This window comes from Homalodisca vitripennis, chromosome 4 (genome assembly GCF_021130785.1).
Source record: "Homalodisca vitripennis isolate AUS2020 chromosome 4, UT_GWSS_2.1, whole genome shotgun sequence".
Taxonomy (NCBI): Eukaryota; Metazoa; Arthropoda; class Insecta; order Hemiptera; family Cicadellidae; genus Homalodisca; species Homalodisca vitripennis.
The window spans coordinates 69,969,439-69,992,015 of NC_060210.1; the positions used below are offsets into that span (position 1 = coordinate 69,969,439).

The following is a 22,577-nucleotide window of genomic DNA, read 5'->3' on the forward strand; positions in this document are numbered from 1 at the left end:
GTTACCGTACAGTTTCCTTTCCCTTTGAGGATTGTAATAGATTATACACGTTTCAATGATTATGATATAACATAAATTGTTTACTGCGTCAAATACTTCCTAATTATTTTCTTTAGGGATCTATGTAAATATTGGAGAAATATATAGTTATACGGTAAAAAAAAAGGAATCATAGACACTATAACAAGGTTTGCGACTGTCCAAGTTGTCCAAAATAAAAAAAAACTCTTTGTTCTAGAAACTGTACTCTTTATGCTCTCACAGTATACCTATAAAAATAAATATAAATCGTTAATTTAATGCACACCATTCACAACAACATAATTTTTCCTGCCATGTTAGAATATAATATGCTTTTCGGTGTAGGCTACATACTTGTACAGTATACAAACAGTGAAAATCTTTTTGATTCAACGAGACAAATTTAACACATAGCCAAGTTTGTAAAAAAAATCATCATTCGATTTTGTAAATCATATTATTCAAAACATAGAATTCTCTAGAGACTTTTAATAGATGATATATTAAAATGTACAATTTGCAGTTTACGATTTTGTTCCGATTCTTAGTAGTGAGTCGGAACAAATCGATGATTGTCGAGAAAATAGTTCGAGTAGAGATACGACTGTACAGAATAGAATGCACGACCGTCATAACAGAAACGTGAGTAGACCGTTACTTTCCACAGCTTCACATCTTAAGAGATGTTTGGTAACTACAGATCGGTAAAGGGTGTCCTGCTTTAATCGAGCTTTAAGTTAAACATCATATACATCTGGATATACCAAACGATATCGACAGCAGCGCAACAATCGATCACGTGATTTGTCCGCTTTTGAGTAGCAATATGTTTCCCAAGTGGTTGTATCGTTACGTGGGACTCTTTGTATGAGATGTTCACCACTCTGCACGGGGCAGTGATGATCTCAGACTATCGTCCGCGTTGGATGAGGGTAGTTGAGACATAAAGTAGGGTTTATGTCCTGTCCTGTCTTCCCTCAACAAAAGGTTAAGTCTTTAGGGCTTCTTAAAACAGCATTACATTTTTAAATAAAATCTAATGATACAAACCGTTTGTTATGAAGGGAGATCTAAAGACAATATTGGTATTTTACGACTGAAAGACCAAATTATCTTTACAAATGTCTGATATTTTACTACAAAACATTTGACTTATTAGGGGCACCTATAAACACATATTTCTTGATCTGAAGCTCCCCTAGGAGAGATTATAGTTCCGGATTTCAGATCCGAATTTGCGTTGTATATGACACAACCTATATGAATGTTGAGTTTAGCTCCAGTAAAAAGAAACCAAAAATCGAAATAGGACAGTGTTGAAAGGGTTAAATACCTAATGAACGTTTTTAAATAGACAATATATTTTAACCTTGATACTTTTAACCAACCGTACTTAGGTGTCTACGAAAATAATAGTTTTATCAATGTCAGATAATGAGATAAAGAGATCGGAAATCGCCATTTTCCTCCAGCCTACTATTATTCTGTTAGTAAACGGTGATTAACTTTTATTTACATGATTGAAGAATTGTTTTTGAGTTTAACGAGCTATAAAGAATACGATCCTTGGGAAATGTACAATTTGGTATTTTTAATATTCAAGAATGTTTATCCAAGAGACTACGTATACAACAAGGTTATTTATCAGTGCTTTTATAATCAGTACTAAGTTGATGTTGAATTTATTTAAATCCCAAAAGCTTTTCAGATATCACTTTCTAAATGAAAGTCTATCACTGAAATACTTGTCTCACCGTCAATGTTACGAATGTCGTACGATAAAGAATATTTTCCCAACATCGACATAAACATTTATCCTGGTAAAGTGAATCTAAGGACCGGGATTTTGTGTCTATAACGGACAAATCTGAGGATTTGTTTTGTAGGATTGAGGATTACAATGGCCAATGGCAGCCGATGAGTAGGACTCTGTGGGTTTAGTCTTGTCTAAAATTATGCTACATTTGAGAAGAAAAAATGTGTAAAATTGTATTAGCAAATTAATAGTTTTTGATAAACAAATTCACCAAGCGTACACATCATATACCTTATGTTTTTGAAAACGATGGAAAGTAACTGAGATACAATTTTTTTCTGGCGGGTTGCTATCGTATTATGTCAATTTATCGTGTGTCGAATAAAAAGAAGTTTTAAATTTTTATTTACTATCTGTATAATTAAAATTGATCAATCATTTTCTTTAAATATACAAAGTGAGTCCCAATCTTTATATTTGTATACAAAATACTTTTTTGTTGATATATCCATGTTTGTAAAAACTAACAATAACCTTCTCTATTTTGAAACGAAACAACACATTTTTTGTTTAGGCTCTAAGTTATTTTTGCTTCATATACTAGTCTGCTTAGAATAAGTATTGTATAAACCGTCAACCTTATTTATAACCTTACCTGTATAATTAAAATTGATCAATCATTTTCTTTAAATATACAAAGTGAGTTCCAATCTTTATATTTGTATACAAAATACTTTTTTGTTGATATATCCATGTTTGTAAAAACTAACCTTCTGTATTTTGAAACCAAACAATACATTTTTTTAGGCTCTAAGTTATTTTCGCTTCATATACTAGTCTGCTTAGAATAAGTATTGTATAAACCGTCAACCTTATTTCTGTGCTGTTGTTTCCAGACCTCTCAGTACACACTTAAATATGGTCACAATTTTTAAATAACAAATTTAAACGGTTGAAAGTAGTAATGCAAAGGGAAACACACATGGGGACAAAATATGTGAACTAAATAAAAAATATTAATGTTTTCAACATATTTGAATTTAAAGTTTCTACTTTACAAGAAATGTTTAAAAGACGTCAATTCTTTCAATGTGTTTATTTCATGTGTGTTATGAATTTGTCAAGTTCAAAACAAAGTTTTTGTATGTTTCATACATATGTTGGTTTAATACAATCTCACAAAGTACTTATTTATAAATATGTAAATGTGTGTGTAAATGTAAATGTGCACATCTGAAAATCTTTCAGTTCAGGATATTAAAAAATAAGTTAAATGAGAGCAAATGCGATGTGACAAATCTGCTAAATGGTTAATTATAATGTAAAAGTTCAATTAATGCTCGGAGTACTAAGTGACTTTTCCTGTTTGTGATTCATACATTAAACGTCTTATATAGGGAAACTTTCAGCTTTAGTTACCCTCTTTACGATCTTTGTGCATTATATCAATAACAATTAAATGGCAAAATAATTTCGACTATAACTGACGTACACAAAAACGTTTCTGAGCCACAAGTTATTGATTAACACCAATAGCTTATGAAGTACAATTCAATTGTGTTACAGCTCTATATATATGACAGTACAAATTACGGGTTATTACGTAATGATGTGGAAACAATGTTTTAATAATTTCCGTAATGAATGAAGTAACTTGCGACACCTCGGACTTCTCGAGCCAGTGGGGTTGTGGTATTATAGGAAGGGGGGGGGTGAATGTAGGCAAAGTGAGCCTGAATACCCGAACATGTTTGGCCAAAGGATCGGTTACACCACAAAACACCACTCGGGGCAAACAACGGCGCTTATTGAAAACTAAATTGTGTTTACTTCCTCTGCTACAGCGACATTTCAACATTGAATACCCCGTTCTCTTCTCCTTCCCACTCCCCCTCCACACAGGAGTCTTCTGTTGTCATCGGTCTCTTACTCGCCCACATCTGCAGGACGACTGTATCAGAATCTTCTCACACTGTTTACGACGACGCTTTTGGAAAATATAACGTTCTGGGCGATTAAGCTGCATTAGGAGGCGGGTCAGGCATGGATAGGCTTAACATGGTTACCAAAAACATGTCAGTAATGTTTAGCATAGTAATTAAAATTATATGTAAGCTGGTACTGTAATTTCTACGTATGCACAAAGGCTCAGTTTAACCGACTTAATCTGTTAGCACAGCAATATTCTATACAATTTCCTATGTAACATTGCCGTCATATTGATAAACATTTATTTATGTATAAGAAAGTAAGTTAATTGCAATGGAATATACAAAACTTCGTTATAACAGGTATTTTAAACTCACAATCTGCTAGGTGACACGTTATTGTGCTGAGTTCAGCCTAACTGTTGTTTGAATGTAAATAACAACCAAACAACAACTATAATTTTAACATAATTATTTATTAATTGCCACACTAGAAAGGCATCTTAAACTAATTAAGAAGCTTTATTTCTAATATAGCTAATAAAAAAAAACATGTAAACTTTTACCTATTCCTATTTGCAAGACTCTTACATTATCTCCAAAAGTCCCAAAAAATGATGCACAATAAACGTTTACGAAGTGTATTCGTTTCTTTCAGAAGGAATAAAAATTAAAGCATTTAAAAGTTACGGCACAGATAATACCTACGGTGTTTTGACTTTTGTTGAAATTGAAAAGGTCTAACTAATGACAATTTCAAAGACTAATATGATATTTTAAAAATAGTAAGTTCAATAACAATTAATTGACTGTTGGTAAGAAAATCATTTTTAACTTATTATTTTAATATAAACTCATATCAGGGTGTATTTTATTTAATTTAATATAAAATCATATTAAGAGAGAAATTGTGTGAATACATTTTAGCTGAGAAAGAAAGTTGAAAATAATACAGAAACATTACTTGGATCTACATTTTCCTGTTGATATGAATAACATTTTCCTAGATGGTCCATAAATTGGGGTTTGAGTAATGAGTCAAATAAAGATTAATTTGAAACATAAAATGACAAAGATAAAAAATAAAATATATCACCTTATTATTTTGGCTTGGTCAAGTTCAATGATACGTTTAGAGTTTAGAGTGTACAGATGGTTGCATTTTATTACAGTGCGAAATGTATTAATTTTTTTATAAACGACACAATTTTGATCTGTTTTGCTTCTTAGAGAATTGATTTTATAGCAGATATCTTCCAAATTTATCTAGCACCAAATTTAAAAGATATACTAATATACAAACTGTAGTAACGTATATTTATTATTAATTATTTATCAAACATACAGTATATTAAGCAGTGTCATATCCAGTTCTTGATGACTGTGACACTCGATATTATATGATGATACTCACTTTTCTAGATCGTTGGCTCTCATGATGGTCTGGCCGAGCCTGGTAAGGATTTCTAGCATCAGTTCAGGGTCAGCGTCATTTTCCAGGTCTGTCAGATAGCCCTTGTGTCTGCAACAAATCCCTCAACTCAGTCTTCGTGTTGTATTGTTATCATACACAGGTTCTCATAGCGATGCATATATGATAGTTTTCTGTAAACTTTAATTAATAACTACAAATTTAGATAATAGTGAAATAAAATTACGTAACCTGTCTAGTAATAGCTGGGAATGTGCAATACAAAACATTATATGTAGCGCATTGTAAACTATAAGGAATTAAATATCAAGCAGTGACATTCTGGTATTCCAGTATTTTTATTAACTCATTCTTCTAAAGTTGTGGCCAAAGAATTGAAAGTCAAAATATCCAAACACCGTTAAATTCTTATCTATTATTTATACTTAGTCCCTTTGGTTGTTTCGTACGCCATACCACCCATAGCAGTCGAACAATGTCTGAGTGAATATTAATATTCTTGAAACAAGGATGAAATTGATGAAACTAATACTATTTTTGAGTTTTTTTGTCGAAATTAATTGTCGGTTCCTCCAAAAAGATGCTACTAAGTTTAAATATCTTCAATGTTTCCCCTACATACAACTTTTATACTGTAGAGACTTATAACACAGTTATGATAACATAAATTCTATGTAGAAGAAGATATAAAGATTTTAAATATGTTTTACAAATCATAAAATTATCAATTAAATAAGAAAAATACTTGATTCATTATATCATTTAAATGTTGTGTAATATTTAACACCTACAACCTGTTTAGTATTGCGATGTCTAAATATATAGTTGCAAAGAGGTGAAAATACAGAGCTAAACAAAAAAGATAAAAAATGTAAAATGAAATATAATTTTGGATTTTAAAAAGCGTAATGTGTATTTTAATGTTCCGTCAGTTTACACCTCTATATGACATTACAATGTAAGTAAATCGCGAACAGATGTTCTATGCCCATTCAATGCCCGATAATACAGACAAGATACTGGGCAGTAATCACATCGGGAGAGTCAACCCTTAGGACTTGCTTGATCAGTGATGACATTATACTTCTGGCCGCTTCACTGGCTCAGTACTTTAGACTTTCTGGTTCAGTGGATTGTTCCAATTATGAGGACATTAGACGATCATATAAATTGGAATATAGCACCGTACTCGGGAAATTATTTCCTGAAATGGACGAACAGTCAACTTTTACGTTTCCTCTACCTCTTTCGATGCATTGAGTAATAATATTCTACTATCAAATTCTAGAGACAGATCTCGCTCTCGCTATCCAAGTGAAGACTACAGAAGACAATCATCACAAGCCTGTCATCTGTACGTGAGATAATAGAATGAGAGCCCCGTCATATCACAGGTGCCGTGCCGCCGTGTCGCTAGTGGATGGGAATCAATCACACCTAATACCCACAGATTGAGTGCTCCCCCCCTCCTCCGCTGTAATACTACCCAGGATTTAGTCGCGATTGTCTTTCATACCTTGCTGTAGGAATATGGAGCATCTTCAGCCAATTGCTCTCGGTTTAATAAATATGTACTACAGGCTGATCGGTGCAGGATTCCTGCTTCATCGCTTTATTCCTAAACAATATTCGTTTATCTTTCCACTAAAGAGAACTTCAATTGATTTAAGAGCATTTATAATGAAACCTATTACGCAATGAAATTGATCTAGATTCTTACAATAAATCTGCTCTGCATATATGAAAGAATAAAAATATAATAAGTAATAAATAAAAAATACAGTTTGTAAATTGATTTAAAATTAAACAAAGACTTGAAAATGTACTTACCCCGTGTAGGGCAGTGACTCTGTGACATGGCTCAATGAGAGGATGACGACTGCCCCCAGCACGAGAGTGGAAGTGAGCACCACTACAGATGACGTCATCGTAAACTGAAACAACCACAAACCTGGATCAGTAAAAAAGTAGCTAGTCCGGGAGTTAGTTACTGTTTCACTTTTTAAATCAAGGTTTTGCGAACTGATTGCAAATATTTTATTCGGCTAGGCTTCCCTTGGGGAAAAATAATAAAAATAAACATTTACTCAATGAAAATATCAAAATTTGCTAATTTTTTTTCTGTTCTGGACCGGAAATATATTATTAATTGTATATTCATACCCTTCTCCTTGCCCTCAGTAAATCTTTAGTATTTGGAGAATCAGACAGACTAATGATTAACAGGGAAACGATCTCTTCTAAACAAATTTTAAGATTCTTCGCTCAGATGAGTCACTTGATGGATAATTGAACCTCACCTAATTAAACTCAAATTAAAATCTTTTATTGCCAGGACATAAAAAAATGTATAGCAATAGTTATGTTTTTCTAAAATTTTGAGCAAGCACTACACATCAAGACCACAGTCAAACATACGGTATTTTCAGTCGCACCAATTCATTGATACCAATTTTCCCATTTTATAACGCCGGTTGTCACTCTTCCAAGTGTGCGGTCACCCAGTTGAATGCCATAAACTCGTCAGCACTATAAAATGCTAGAAAGCGCATAAACAAGTTTTTATCGCCTTAAGCGTTGGGGAATGTTTGATTGAATTTGGCTATTTGCTGATAAAAATAACTCCTGCCTGCGAGGACAAGTGCCGTAAACCCCTGACCTGTGCCTTACAGTTTGGTAGATATCTCTGCCTCTTGTCCCATACGAATGTATGTCTCGGCAACGTGTAATAGCACATTTCGACATACAAAATAAGATTGTCTCCATAATGTAGAGACACGGCAGAGTCAACAGTTGCAGTTTTTTAAAAGCTTCCTTACATGTTTCTCTGAACCTTAAATGTGCTATTATATGAATCGATTGCTTCTGCAATTTGAAAATAGAAAAATTATTAATGTTTCTTTTTGGTGTTGTGAATTTGAACTATGCCTTTGGTCAATGGAATACTGACATGCGTGAGTGTATTTAGAGATGTTAAAAGAGGTTTGAAGGTAAAATAATACAGTTTAGAGGTGTCGTAATGCCTTGTGTAGAAGTTAACACTTAGAGTAGTGCACTAATTACTAGGGGTAATAGACAGTGGGTAATGGAAGTGACTGCTGGGGGCTGGTAAGGGGAGGGAGACCTTCAGCTCGGAGCGACAGATTACTAGGAGTCCTATCTTACTGGGGGTAACGTTATTGGTGACATTTATCACCGCTATAATACACGTTATTTCTTCATTAAGGACGAATAATTTTTATGTGTTTTATAATTCATTGTAAGCGAAATAAAACAACGGCTACAACCCAAGAACATATTTTGTTGGTATAATATGCTCCTTTCGTAAAATCCATTATCTTTCAGGTAAGAAGAATAAACATCAAAATCTTTTGCATAAAACCGATAATTCGATAACTGAAATATTTAATAGGCTACATTTGCACCTCACTATTAGTTGTGAAGGCTCGGAGCTTAATTGAAAGCATATAATGAATCAAAGCCCTTGCAGCAGAGTTTATATCACTTTAATGGATTATTTCACGTAGCCAAAGATCCAAGTTGTAGTCTTCAATTATATCTGTTTGACATCTTGTCGAAGTGAGGTCAATAACTAGATGTTTTAACGAGTTGTGTGGCTCAGCATCAATCAGCCATTAGTGGAGAGGTGAGCTAGGCAGGAACGGGCACGTCGGTTAGCCATCAGTCTCACAGGATCGAGGCGACAGGGGAGTGTACCTGTACTTGCCGCTCACTCCAATTGATCAGCTTCATGTGTCTTCGTACATAACGTGTACTTAAGAAAATATGTTAGGGAAATTATTTTCAGCCATCAATATAAATTCAGTTTAGCTACCAAATGTGCATATTTTAAAATAATAACATCAAAGATTAATAATATAAACAGTGGCTCAAATATTCATTATGTTAATTCTAAAATAAAAAGTGCAAGTTCGTTAAGTTTTTTATATTTTTTATTTTTATTTATTACTAATCGAATCTTAATACAAGTATTCTGTACTTAAAATATATACGGAAAACTGTAGTGTTTTAGCTTGTTATACCTTATTTTAGTGAAAGGTTTATAACACGTATACAGTTCACTAATTTACATTTAAACAATTTTTTTAGAATAAGATTTATTTACTTTTTTAGTTTACCATTGAAATATTTTAAAACAATAAATACCAAATCTTTGTGTAATTACGTGAACTGTTTGGTTTTACAATATTTTATGAATGGAGTCCCGATATGGGAGGCACGAACTGCGACAGTTAAGGAAATGGTAACACAGTTACCAATTGAGGAAATGAGAAACACAGTTACAATTAGAGGAAATTGCAAACGGTAATAAATTATAAACATATTATTAACGTGCTATTTACCTTTGCCATAAAACATTCAATTTTTAAGCAGGGATAAAATTAACTGCAACCCCTTCTTGTATATTACAAACTCTTGATAAAAAGTATGAATGGTGTATTCATTATAGCACCAAATTAATGGATAAAACATTTTAAAGGCAAGATTTAGAGAAGCTTAATGTCGTTGGTTTTGTCTTATTAGGAACTTTAAATTGAGGTATTACTCGACAGTTCATCCCATTCACCGTTTTTTAAACTGTGAACCATTCAAATGTTAAGATAAGATGAGGGTCTTTTGGGACTCGGTACTTATTAGTTTACTATTAGAAAGAAAAAATGTTAGTATTTTAAGTGTTTGTATAGTTCAATCAATTTAATAACGATTATAGTATTCCAAAGGACTTTCTTATTTCAGCGTAATAATTTAAATTTTCGAATATACGTTCAAATTTACGAAGCAAGAGAGAAAACGTGACTGTAGCGTCCATAAATCTTTTAGATCGGTCATTAAGTTAACTGGGGATTTATTTAAAGAATCTTCTTTGCCTTGAAGTACTAGTTTAGTGCGATTTAATGGACATAATAAAACTGTAGTGCATATTTTTATTGACTTCCGCAATAAACTTTCTTGGGTCTATCTTTCATTTCCGATGTATGGAAATTCGATTTACCAAAATTATATGATAAAGAACAAAACTTTCACTAAATTTAAATTTCCTTTATTTGATTAAGTTTTGTGGAATTAGGAGAAGTAAACCTAGGCAAGTTGAAAGAATATTTGGCTAATAATAAGAGAAAGAGGTTGGATTTTATTCAGTAAATACGAAGAACTAAATGTGTCCATACTGTACACTTTAAAACTCTTACAACCCAGTTAGCCTTTCATTAAGGAAAATGTAAGTAATTGATGTAAAATGAGAAAAAAATTTTTGCAATACTAACTGTTATATCGCGTAGTAACTGTTGAAAATTCGTTAAAAGACATTTTTGAAAATTTTTATACAATCGATTAGAAATTGGACTGCCACAAAACATACATTGCCATAACTCTTATCTTAAAAATATGGCAACTTTTCCCTTTCGAAAATTACTCGTTACACTATTGCTTGAAAATTTAATATTTAGAACAATAGTTTATTCTTTATTTACTATTTGAAAGTTAGGTAGAATAGACTAAAATTATGAAATAATCTCCGGGTAGATTAGTAAACAAATATTTTGTAGTGAAACATAATAAATATGAGTACAATACTAGTACAGGTACGTGGTACGTTTTGGGTTAAATTGTTATCATTATTACGAGAGTGTTATTCGAAACATTCAGGTACTGCAAAACATTGTTGCAATAACATTAATTTAATTACAGGAGGGCATTGTTGTCGCGTTAGTGGATGGTATGAGTAACTTTCCCTTTGCCTGCGGTTGCTAAAATTTGCATTACCATTACAATGTGACCTATTCTTAAAAATTACTTTTTTTCAAAATCGGTCTATCGCAATTGTTCGCATAACTTCACCCAATATTACCTTCAGAGCCCAACAACCAGTCTTCTCTCTTCAAATGTATTACAATATTTGTATAGCATAGAGCTAGGCTATATAGCCGGCTTGTTGAGACGATAACTGTGCCCAAAATAAGCCCAAGCAAGATACAAATTTATACATAAATTGATATCACAAATATCACTGGCTAAGTTCATTGGCCATCTTGGCACACCATTCCATTTCAATAAGACGGTCGTTTAAAACTGAAAAAATTACAACTGTTTTATTTAAGTACCATAAACAAAAACCTGTAACGGTTCTGGAATTCTTATAGCATCTCCTAAACTTTGTGTTATAAACACAATTTTTATCTCGAACGGTTTTCGAGATACTGAGAACTCGTAAATTTCATGACAATAAATTAATAGTATTTCAACTGTTATATTTAACTACTTCTTCCTACTGAGCCGGGAGGACTATTTTAAAGGAATTTCAAGAAGTCTAGAACATTTTTTAAACTATTTAGTAGTGAATTCACACAATTATTTTGAAAAGTTTAATAGTCAAGAAATACAGGGATGTAATTAATTTCCAAATAGTTCATTGGCAATATTAAGCTTATTAAGGCTATTAAACGAATTTACCTAGTGGTAATTTAATTAATTATATAAATTAGTACTATAAATTCTAATTTGAAAACGATTTACTTATTTGAGCTATCACAATCTAACCAATGATCAAGAGAGATCAAGGGACAGAGGATACAGGGGGTTCTAACTCGTGGGCGAAAAACAGGAATTTGGGCGAACAATGGTAACAATTCAACCAATTGTCTTGAATTTACGTTGCAAATATATGACTCGTAAATGCCAAAATATTTCAAACAAGATCTTTGGAGGTAGAAAATCTTCCTTTCTGAACATCCAAGTATTTATTTTGTAATGATAAGCAAAACTATTGACTTGCTCAGTATAGCCACTATTATTATATCCTGAAGATCTGCAAACGCACTCTTAGTATTGCTCTTACAGGCATTAAACTTGTTGGTTGAAGGTTGTTATGGTATCAGCGCTTCCTCCAAATGTGTAAATGAGAAGGAAAACTAAAATAAAAAAGGTTTCATTGAAGGAGGAGCTCTTCTTATTGTAAAAACTATTTTCCATTATTTGATAAAAGAAAACTTATCCAATAATTTTTAAATTTACCACTGTAAAACTATTGGATGATTGTGAGTTTTATTTTTTCAAATAATAGACAATATAAACGGCTTGATCAAGAATTATGAGCACCTAAGTTTAAACGCAAAGTAAAATACCGCTGGCAAGTTGTGAGCAAGAAATTTGAAAATAAAGTAAGATGAATTACAATTTACTCGTTTTGTTAGTTTGTCATTAGGTTTCCAACTCGGGTACCCATACTTTATAATCGATAGGCGAGATGTGGGGTCAGTTCAGGACGAGCAACAAGTGGCAGATGCAGTCATACCGGGATAATGAGCGAGCAACAGTGTTTCCATCCACAATGGGGACTACATCACAGATTAGCTTATGTTTGCATTAAAACTTCACTCACTAATTGTATTCCAACAAAGTACAAAGTGGTTATGAGGAAAAGTTAGGATTACCCTAGTTCTGCTGACCGACAAACACAATTTTCAGGGAGGCATGAGTAGCAGACTGTGGCACGGTATGGTTTATAACAGAGAATTTCTACATTTAGAACTTTTATTAACTTTATTTTGTAACACTAGTTTGAACAGAATTTAAACAGTAAAAATGTTAAAAACACAGCATGTGTCGTTTATACGCCGTTCTATTCAGTCGATGCCACGGCTGTGTAAATTTGTAATTTTTTTTAACCATCATAAAAACAAAGAATGTTCTATAAAACAAACATGACGTGTTAAAAACAAAGAAAATATACACACCGTAAACAGACTCTACGAGATTTCTTGTGTTTTCAATTTGCTCACGAATTCATACATGTGTAAAGTAGGTTCCCAACCTCGACCAATATTTACAAGTTTGCTACTGTGGAGTTTGCTATTGTATCTTTTATGTAGAGGGAAACTGTCGACAGTGATGAAAAAATATCTTTCAAAAGCTTCAGGACTTTAAAACATAATTTATAAGTTTTATAACTTATTTTTCTAGTTATTAATACTTACGAGTATAAATAGTATGAGTGATATTATGAGTTACTCATTTTTACCACGGATAAGTAAATGTAAAATTATGGAACTCATAAATCTTGGAGGTTAAGCAAACAACAAAATAGCAATTACCGACTATCTTGCCCACCTGCAGCGTATTTAATTGAATGAAAATCTTTCAGATTTATGTGTTCTGATGATCTATGTTTACGTACTCCAATGAATTTTGTCAGCATGTATGTTTGTGTGTTAAATGTGAAACTAACATCTTGGTTAATAAATATAAAACTTACAATTTAATTTCTTTTGGTTTATTTTAAGGAAAACTCGCTTTAATGGTTACATTTGTTCAATCAATCCAGGTAACCGTTGTTTACTTTATCAAGGTTAAGTTCAATATCCTGAAAAATAAACATGACATTTTTTGCCTCATAGGTTAATGAAATACTCGCAAGAAATTGAATTTGAATAAATTGGTATTTTGGATTTATTTTTATATTTAAGTAAGCAAACTTTGCAACGCCGAAGTTAGAGGAACTAGCTCCACGATGTCTCCACCATGAGCGAGCAAAGTTGGCGGCATTAGCTAGCAAAGGGAACAGAGGTGTCCCCTAGTTTTATTATTTTTTTACTTTCATTTTTACTATTGTAAGACATGAGAAGTTACCGAGTGATTACTTTGACACTTAAATTCCACTTAAAGTGAACATAATCCCAAAATAAATCTCAAAATAAATTAAAATTTGGCTTAATACAATTAAATACTTCATAAATATTATACATTGGCTCAACAATTTTTACATTTTTTTACAATTTTTCCATATAATTGAGTAGGTACATCTACCGAACCACTCTGACACCTAAATTTGGCTAATGATACATCGAGAGCCTAACAAACAATTCAAATTTTGCTCCAAACTCTAAAAAGTGGGTGAGTCATAAAACGGTCTTGCCAATCTGAGAGGTCAATGTGTAGGCCAATGTGAGAGGCAGGCCAATAAAGTTAAGATGTGAAATACGTCAGAGTATGGACAGCAAACTATTCAAAGACCGTAAAACGTATAGACATTTATGGCTCACCTATTCCTGCACATGGGAAATCAAAGCTCTATTTCTCGGTTAACAGTTCTGGAGGTTAGTAAATGCTCCTATTACAATTTTAATATTAATAGATAATTAGTTGATTATTTATACGTGTCTTTATTTTATTCACTGATGGCATGAGTACATTTCTTTTTGTATTCATTTTTGGTAAGAATAAAAAAAAACACAGTTCCAACAGGTACGGAAATACAAATCTAGCTCAATTGTAGAAAGATTCGTTCACTTGTCAAATGCGATTTTCCTCTTCGTTTATTCATCCAATTAAAATTGCTGCCACTACAAAACTGTAATATTTTAATCCAATTATCACAATTTAGATCGATCTTAATCACGGCTGTGCTTTCTACAAAAAATGTCATTAGTCGTCACTAATAAATAAATTATAAATTAATAAAATAAATTATATTATTCATCACATATCTAAATCTTATTGAATGTAGGTTACCTCTACAATGATAACTACAGTTAAACTACCCCAAATCCAGTATTACTGAAAGAACCGCCTAGGTTATGTGTTAGTATCAGCACCCAGTAAAAACCATGATGCCTGATTTTTCCCTTCATAATTGGCAGTAAAGTGAAGAAACTATTAAAAAACCTTAAATATGCATAAATTGGTATGCACATTGAGCGTCAAAATGGCTATTAGTGTACAGATATTTTGTCCATCCTCACTTTAATCCACGAGTTGCAGTTCGAAAGTGGTTTTAATAGTTATATGGAAAACTGTATAATCCCACCTAGTCTTCAATCAGGTTATTGAGCTGAGGTCACTCGCTAAGATGGTATTTTGGTTTTATAAGGGTATATTCGTTAAACTGGTTAACAATTACAATGAATCCGGGCTGTCACCTAGTTTATATTTATTGGAAGATTTTGAAAAATGAGAATTCACCTTTTGATAAACAAGACTACATTATTATATTCGAGCCTTGAATACATGGAAGAGCTATATAACAAATGCCAGATCTAACTAAAGAGGAGAAGTCATGACTATACCATACTTTGTCTTTTACGTTTTAGTTAGACCTCTCTCGTGTTAACTATATTCTAATGCACATTAGAGATATTAGAGTCAAAGCTAGTCTACGAATAATTTTCGCTTTAGCTCCCAAAGTGTTGCATGATTATAACCTTTGTCTTGACTTTTCCTTGAGAATTTTTGGCATCTTTTTTATGTTTAATCAGAACAACGTCAAACTAGAAGTTAACTTTATAAACAGACATTTTGTTAATACGATGGAAGCACAGCATTTCTCTAGCTAAGGAAGTAACTACAAGCCTCCAGGTTAAGAAATAAAGGTGACCAAGAACATATATCAAGGTAAGTTTTGTCATATATTAATTAATTAATTTTTGTGTCGAATTAAGTTTAGGTTAAGCACAGGTAGTTGTTAGGCTATGAAAATCCCGAGGTCAAACCAAGACTCGAACCGGGAACACTTGGATGGTAAGCTGCTTTTTCAGCTCAAATATTCAACCAGAGACAGCAATTTGAAGCTTGTTTAAAGAAATTTCGGATATCTCCAGGAAGGCGTACTGAGGAATTTGGGTTTACTTTTTATGATTATGAATGTGTGTAAGTTTACAACATATAGTATATTAAAGTTTAGTTTTTGTAGCGCTACAATACGTTAACATAGATGAACCAGAAAATGTGAAAGGAGATTTATTTGAGGACTCAATCAGCAGGTAATTTTATCAAACGTTAGCCTTACGACTGAAGTCCAATCCATATTCTCATATTTTGCATCCAATCCTCTCTCTATATGTTGTACAGAGTTCAGTTGGAGATTGGTCGTGTTTGAATCTCCAATAATGAGAAATGTAGTGTATTTGATATCTAACACGGACATTTTTGCGGTCCCTGGGATGAATATAGGCCTATTCTTATTTCGAAACTCCCACTGGCCTTTAAATTAGCGAAAAATCCCATCTTGGTCACTAAAGTTGTTATATATTAACAAAAATGCATGTCTAATGTAATAAAATGTTCTGTGGAAACAGTGTTTATTATTTTCAATTTGTTTACATTTACAGTGGGTACATACTCTAATGTATGTACAACACTCTAAGGTATAACAAATATTTTAAAGGCCGTTTTAGATTTCAACGATTAGGTAAGTACTTATCTACCTAAAATGCCCAAAAAGATGGTTACAATTTGAACCTTTGAATCAATCGTCTAGATGAAGGTTTGCTAGACTATGCTTTTGAACTAATGTACTAATTCCAGCTCAATATTTATCAGTTTATAAAGAAACAAACGCGTACTGTCGTTGATGTACTGTAAATTTTTACCTAATGTTAAGTGTTAGATCTCAAAGACAATGTTTTATATATATATATATATATATTTGCAAAGTTTACTAATTAGCGTACTAAGAAGCGGGTAACTGCTAGCGGTGATATAATATAAGAGACAATGTAGTCTAACTTATACTTTACATTTAAAGACGTGTAACGACGAAACCAAAATTTGTTTCGTTGTACTCTTGACAAAAGTAGGTTTCTCAGAGCTATATATATTCTTAATAGAAAAAAAGGCAAAACTGCTATTGGACAAAAAATACTAACATCAAAGTTAATTACATGACTATAAATATACACTTTTTAACATATTTTCTTCATCGTGCAAAGAAGGTAAACTCAACAATAGCGTCGGAAAAATAATTCACTCGAACAAGTTCTCATACAAGTGCAATACCTTCGAAATTGCGTGCGAGGACGCGGGTAACTGCTAGTAATTTATAATTCTTGTAAAACATTCAAATTCTTACATTTAGCCCATTTTACTTTCGCCTGTTAACAGTATTTACCAACATTTCTGCATTAAATGACTCTAATTCAACATACAGGGACCAAACACTTATATGATTACTTCAGTTTTCAGGGAAGTTTACAAAAGTGAAATAGTTAAATGTAAACTTAAAAAACTTTTGTTTCAAGAGACCAAGAAAGTCGACGATGAAAGATGATCAAAACGATCTCTTTGCATCGTTTTGACATCAGAGACACATAGACTACAAAAGAGCTCTGTCTGACTACCCACCAACCACCCAGTGTAATCTAGATGAAGTGGTCTCATTGTCTCATCAGGTGTTCGTTCAGACTACAGACACTACAAGAAGCGGAAGGTAAAATGGGGCTAAAATTATCATTCGCATTGAATCAACCCTTCCCACTAGGGCTACGCTTTGGATATTAAATAATAAGAGGAATTTATATTATAATTGACCTGTAAATGGGGAACTAAGAACTTACCTCCTAAATGATATAGATTTTAGTAGTCGTTTACCAAAACAATGAAATCACGCAAATATCCATGCTGTACGGAAAAAACAGTGCTTGAAGAAAGTACTGTTGAAAATATGTTTTTGTAGCACCAAAATAAAGACTTTATTATCCTTTTATACACTTTTTCTAGATGTCTTATTTAATTTTCATAATAAAACACTTTTAAATTTGTTCAGCACTAATTACTATTACTATTTTAAATGTAACGAACGGGTGATTTTTGTTATAAAGTAGCTCATAAATTGTAATAAAATTAATATAAGTTAACACAATTTTACACCGAAAATAACGGAATCAGAGTGTCGAAAGCCTAAGGAAAAAAGTCCAGATAGAACACATAAATCAGAGTGTTAACATACAAAAAAAGTACGCGCTTTAAACGCCATTCTTACACGTTTCATGTATGAAGAGTATTATAGATGTGGCCAAGTATTACTTACATTCCACCCACAACTATACCTACCTAACTCTATGTTCCATCGTCCTTGTGTCGCATAGAGATATGTTACCTGCTCACTCAATTGATCCATTCTAATAACATATCACCTCTTCCTTTGCAGATTACCTTCAGTTTTCGATTAATCCTGCCAACTGTTCTCACAAAGAGGTTTCATTCCGTTGTGTAAAAAGTTTAAACAACTGAGTCCATCTCTGTGGCAGCAGACTGTGACTGTTACAGCCGTCTCCGATCAAAGGGTCCGCTTCGTATATTTTAGAGCGAAGCAAGATAACTAATTTAAGCATTAATGAATGGAACGTAAATAATTTTCCCTGTGGCAATTTTGAGAACTGTAGTACTAAAGTACGTTTAATAGAGAAGTTTTTAATTACTGCCCAAAGAAAAATTCTTAAAAGAGCTATTTTGCATTAAAACTATACGGACATTATAGTATTCGATTGTATAACAGATTTAATATTATAAAGTGTAATTATTTTGGCCAGATACAATTGTAACTTAAATAGAACGGTAATGTATAGTGCTTAAAGTAAACTATTATATTGTAGTAACACATTGTAATAAATAAATATATTTATATAACGAATTTTGAGAAATTCCATAAATTATGGTTGATAAATCACAAAAACGCAGACCATATAAACAATAAGTGCATCCCTTAATTTACTAAAAGTAAGAAAGTTTTGAAATTTAATGTAGAATCAAAGATTCGAATGAGAAAAAGTAACGTTCGTTCTCAAGTACTTCTCAGAGAAGAGGATTAATCGTAAAGAAATCCTCTTAAGGTAATGTTAAAGTGACATGTACTCCGAGCTAAGTGATCGCAAGGCGCGACAGGAGGGTCGACTCGGGGATTACCATCTGTCAGCAGAACTTTGCTTGATACTTCACCTTCTTGTGATCTAAGTGATCGCAAGGCGCGACAGGAGGGTCGACTCGGGGATTACCATCTGTCAGCAGAACTTTGCTTGATACTTCACCTTCTTGTGATCTAAGTGATCGCAAGGCGCGACAGGAGGGTCGACTCGGGGATTACCATCTGTCAGCAGAACTTTGCTTGATACTTCACCTTCTTGTGATCTAAGTGATCGCAAGGCGCGACAGGAGGGTCGACTCGGGGATTACCATCTGTCAGCAGAACTTTGCTTGATACTTCACCTTCTTGTGATCTAAGTGATCGCAAGGCGCGACAGGAGGGTCGACTCGGGGATTACCATCTGTCAGCAGAACTTTGCTTGATACTTCACCTTCTTGTGATCTAAGTGATCGTGCACACATACGAATTACTAAGCTGGACAGTGCAGAATTAATACAGTCACTGGGATGAGGTAACGAAAGAGACTGACAACATCTTCCAGCGAGATTGTGATTTGTGCAATAACTTCTTGTGGGTAATTTATAATTTGGAAAAAGTTGTAAAATACATCACCAGTCTCTATTATTTTCTACAGCGGTATAAAACATTGGTATACAAATAATGTTTTACAACTACACTACTATTATAATATATATATATATATATATATATATATATATATATATATATATATATATATATATATATATATATATATATATATATATACAAAGTCGAGTACAAGAAAACGTTACTCTAAAAATAACACTGAACTGAGAAATTCGATCATAAACTATGATGAAAACTTGTTATTTTAATAATTATATCTGATTCAGAATAAACACTAATAACATTTGGTGTGGAATAATATTTTAACATATTTTTTACTCGTGCTTAGCCAACATTATGTAGTCATTGGTAGAGGCTATAATAGAAAATAACTGTTACAGTTAATACATTAGCTGAGAGATTACATTTGTTGTGTCTCCAAGGTACCATAGTTGTGACAAACATAAAGTTGTCAGAACAGTAATTTAACGACTTGATAGCGGTGTAATTGGATGATTACATTTCTAACCTATAAATAATTTGCAACCTTACGTTTTTCAAAGCGTAGTATTTGAGCAATGTTTTGTTACGCGCATTACATTAGATGCGTTGTATTATTATTTCAACAACTAACTAAGAATAAACCTTAATTCAGAAATTTTATATGACCTAAGCAACGAGGTTTTAACATTCCTTTGTATATTTTACACTAGAAAGAGTTGTTATACAAAACTTACTAATGTAAAACAAATACAGATTTGCTACTTTAGCCATACGTTACGATTGGTAAATAACACATAAGATTATTAACAGAGGAAAGTATACAAATAATACAAGTACAGCGTTGTGGCACGCAAGAGGTAGAAAACTTCCCCCTTTGTGTCAAGGCTAGAAACGTGATTCCCTACATTTGCATATTTTACATTGCCAGTCGTGTCTTCTAACTCTATGTGTCATACAGTGTTGGGTAGATTTGTGTATACTTTATTTTTTAGTATATCTTTGTGATCCTCTTTAGGTTTTATAGGGTACTGCTAATGTTGATCTCTTAATTCTGCCGTTACATATGTACAAGTTTGTTTTTGCCGCGCCTTGTTTCTGCCGTGACGATTTCCATTTACTGTTGGCCTCTGTTCAGTCCTAGGTGGTTGGCCGGCGAATGAAGCCCCACTGAGATGTATATTCTGTAGTTAAGTTTTTAATAATAGTAATTTAATAATAATTACTGTTGTGTATTATTTTTAATTAAGGTTGGTGAAGTTGGCACGCAACATAGTGATTTTGATTCCTGACTTAAGCGTGTCACAACGCACTGGTATGATTTGTTTGATTATTGATTGGTGTTTTGGATTGTAGGTTAGTTATTCACCTGAGGAAGAGATCAGATTGCAGATCTCGAGAAACTTAGAGTTACTGGGTATTTGTATCACTGAACGGTGGCAAGCGTCCGTATAAAATCTTTTTTCCTTCACTTCTCGAGAATGAAATGAGCATACAACTTTGCACACAACTTTATTTTGTAAAGCGGGGTATTAACTCAAAATCTGTTTACCCGTAGTGTTTTAAGACACAAATATTGGAAGGGAATGGTTTTATGCACACAAGTCAATGTCTTGAATGCATTGTTACCTCAACACAGTAACATAACCATGAAGGGACTTGGTTAACAGAAGTTTTTAAATGTAGATAATGGAACAATTCCCAACAAATTCTATGATAGTTGGTTGAACACTTTTAGATTAACGTTTCTAACACTTGTTATCATCGGTTATATTTTGGGCCTTCCTTATGAAAGCTCATGGGGGTCTTAATCCCAATAATCCCCTACTTTGGCTACGCCACCCCATCAAAATCTTCCACAGCTGGAAACAACCAATGCAAAACATAATTGAAAAAATGTAGATCGCAGAGATTTTATAATACAAATCATTCCAAAAGTACTCATCTGCTTACTACAACTATTAATTTTATTAAATACACTATTATTACACATAAATATAAAATATAATGAATATAATCGAGCAATCTACAGTTTAGCGTTAATATAAAGTGGAGAATAATATTGTCCTCACTATGCAAACTACTCGTGGCTTTCTCTCTCGCTATCATAACACGAGTGATGCAATTCTACAATTTATGTAAATCAATGAAGTATCCCAGACGGGGCAATATTACATTGTAGTCACATGACACAATGTTTAACAGCGTTGAGAATAATGCCAGCACTGGTGTGCGTGCGGCTACCACCGGGTCATCTGCTTCTACTCTGACGGTTACAAATCTCAAATCATACGAGAACTGTGTTGGGTAATCGCGTTTACTTTGTTTAGCAGTTGAATTTTAAATATTTCTAGAGTAAAATAAAAAAACATTAATATCTAACTGGTGCAGATATTTCTCCTATTTATAGAGCAACTTATTTGCACAAAATTGTATTTTGTATAAAGAACCATTTTTTGGGTCCTAAATCCACTGAATTAGGTTGTAGTTGTTGAGTTATTCATTTCCAACGTATATAGTAGTTTCGAGGAAAATTTCACTGACGTGCATTACTTTTTGACATCCATGAGATTTTTTGAATTGCATTTAAATTAGTTAACGATTTTCGTTACATATACACATTTTTAGCCAGTGTGCATTGCGTGTATAAATAAAACTCTAATTGCATGTTTACCTTCTAATTATGTATCGAAAGTAATAAATATCTATATTTATAATAGCAAGCTCCATCTATGAGTGTTGGTTATTTCAATAATATTGTAAGACTTTCTTAGGTAAAATACTCAAAAGTACAAGTTTTTTTGCTGTACCTTATATACTGTACCTAATATTCCTGATAGTATGGTTTATGCGTCTCCAATATTTTGACTGCTTATAATCACAACTAATAGTTGAAGAAGTTTTACAGAAGTGATAATGTTATTGAAGCTTTTATGGAATTGGAAGTTTTAGTTTTTGTTGTTGTTACAAACAGTTCCTCTATTTAAATACTTTAGAGTAAAGTTTGCCCTCTAGAAACATCAAATAGAGCGGTAAACCCTGCTATACCCATTTGTAATGTTCTGATACTTTCAGGAAGCTGACTGACTGTTCCTGGCGGGTGCCATGCTCAGTGACTTTCTCCTCTGTCAAACTTTCCGCGAAGTATGATACCTCTTTGCGATCATACGTCACTCATCAACCTCAGCATATCTTATT

The 22,577-nt window shown here is 32.8% G+C and overlaps 1 protein-coding gene across 2 annotated transcripts in view; it reads right to left on the bottom strand.

Moving 5' to 3' along the window:
* Positions 1-22,577, bottom strand: part of LOC124359487 (diuretic hormone class 2) — a 175,945-nt gene that overhangs the window by 16,965 nt on the left and 136,403 nt on the right. For both annotated transcript variants that reach the window (XM_046812250.1, XM_046812251.1), the window contains exons 3-4: positions 6,968-7,071; positions 5,120-5,227 (exon numbers count right to left, since the gene is read on the bottom strand). In XM_046812250.1, coding sequence (XP_046668206.1) covers positions 5,120-5,227; positions 6,968-7,065 — 206 coding nt within the window. In that variant the 5' untranslated portion in view covers positions 7,066-7,071. The remainder of the gene's footprint in view (positions 1-5,119; positions 5,228-6,967; positions 7,072-22,577) is intronic.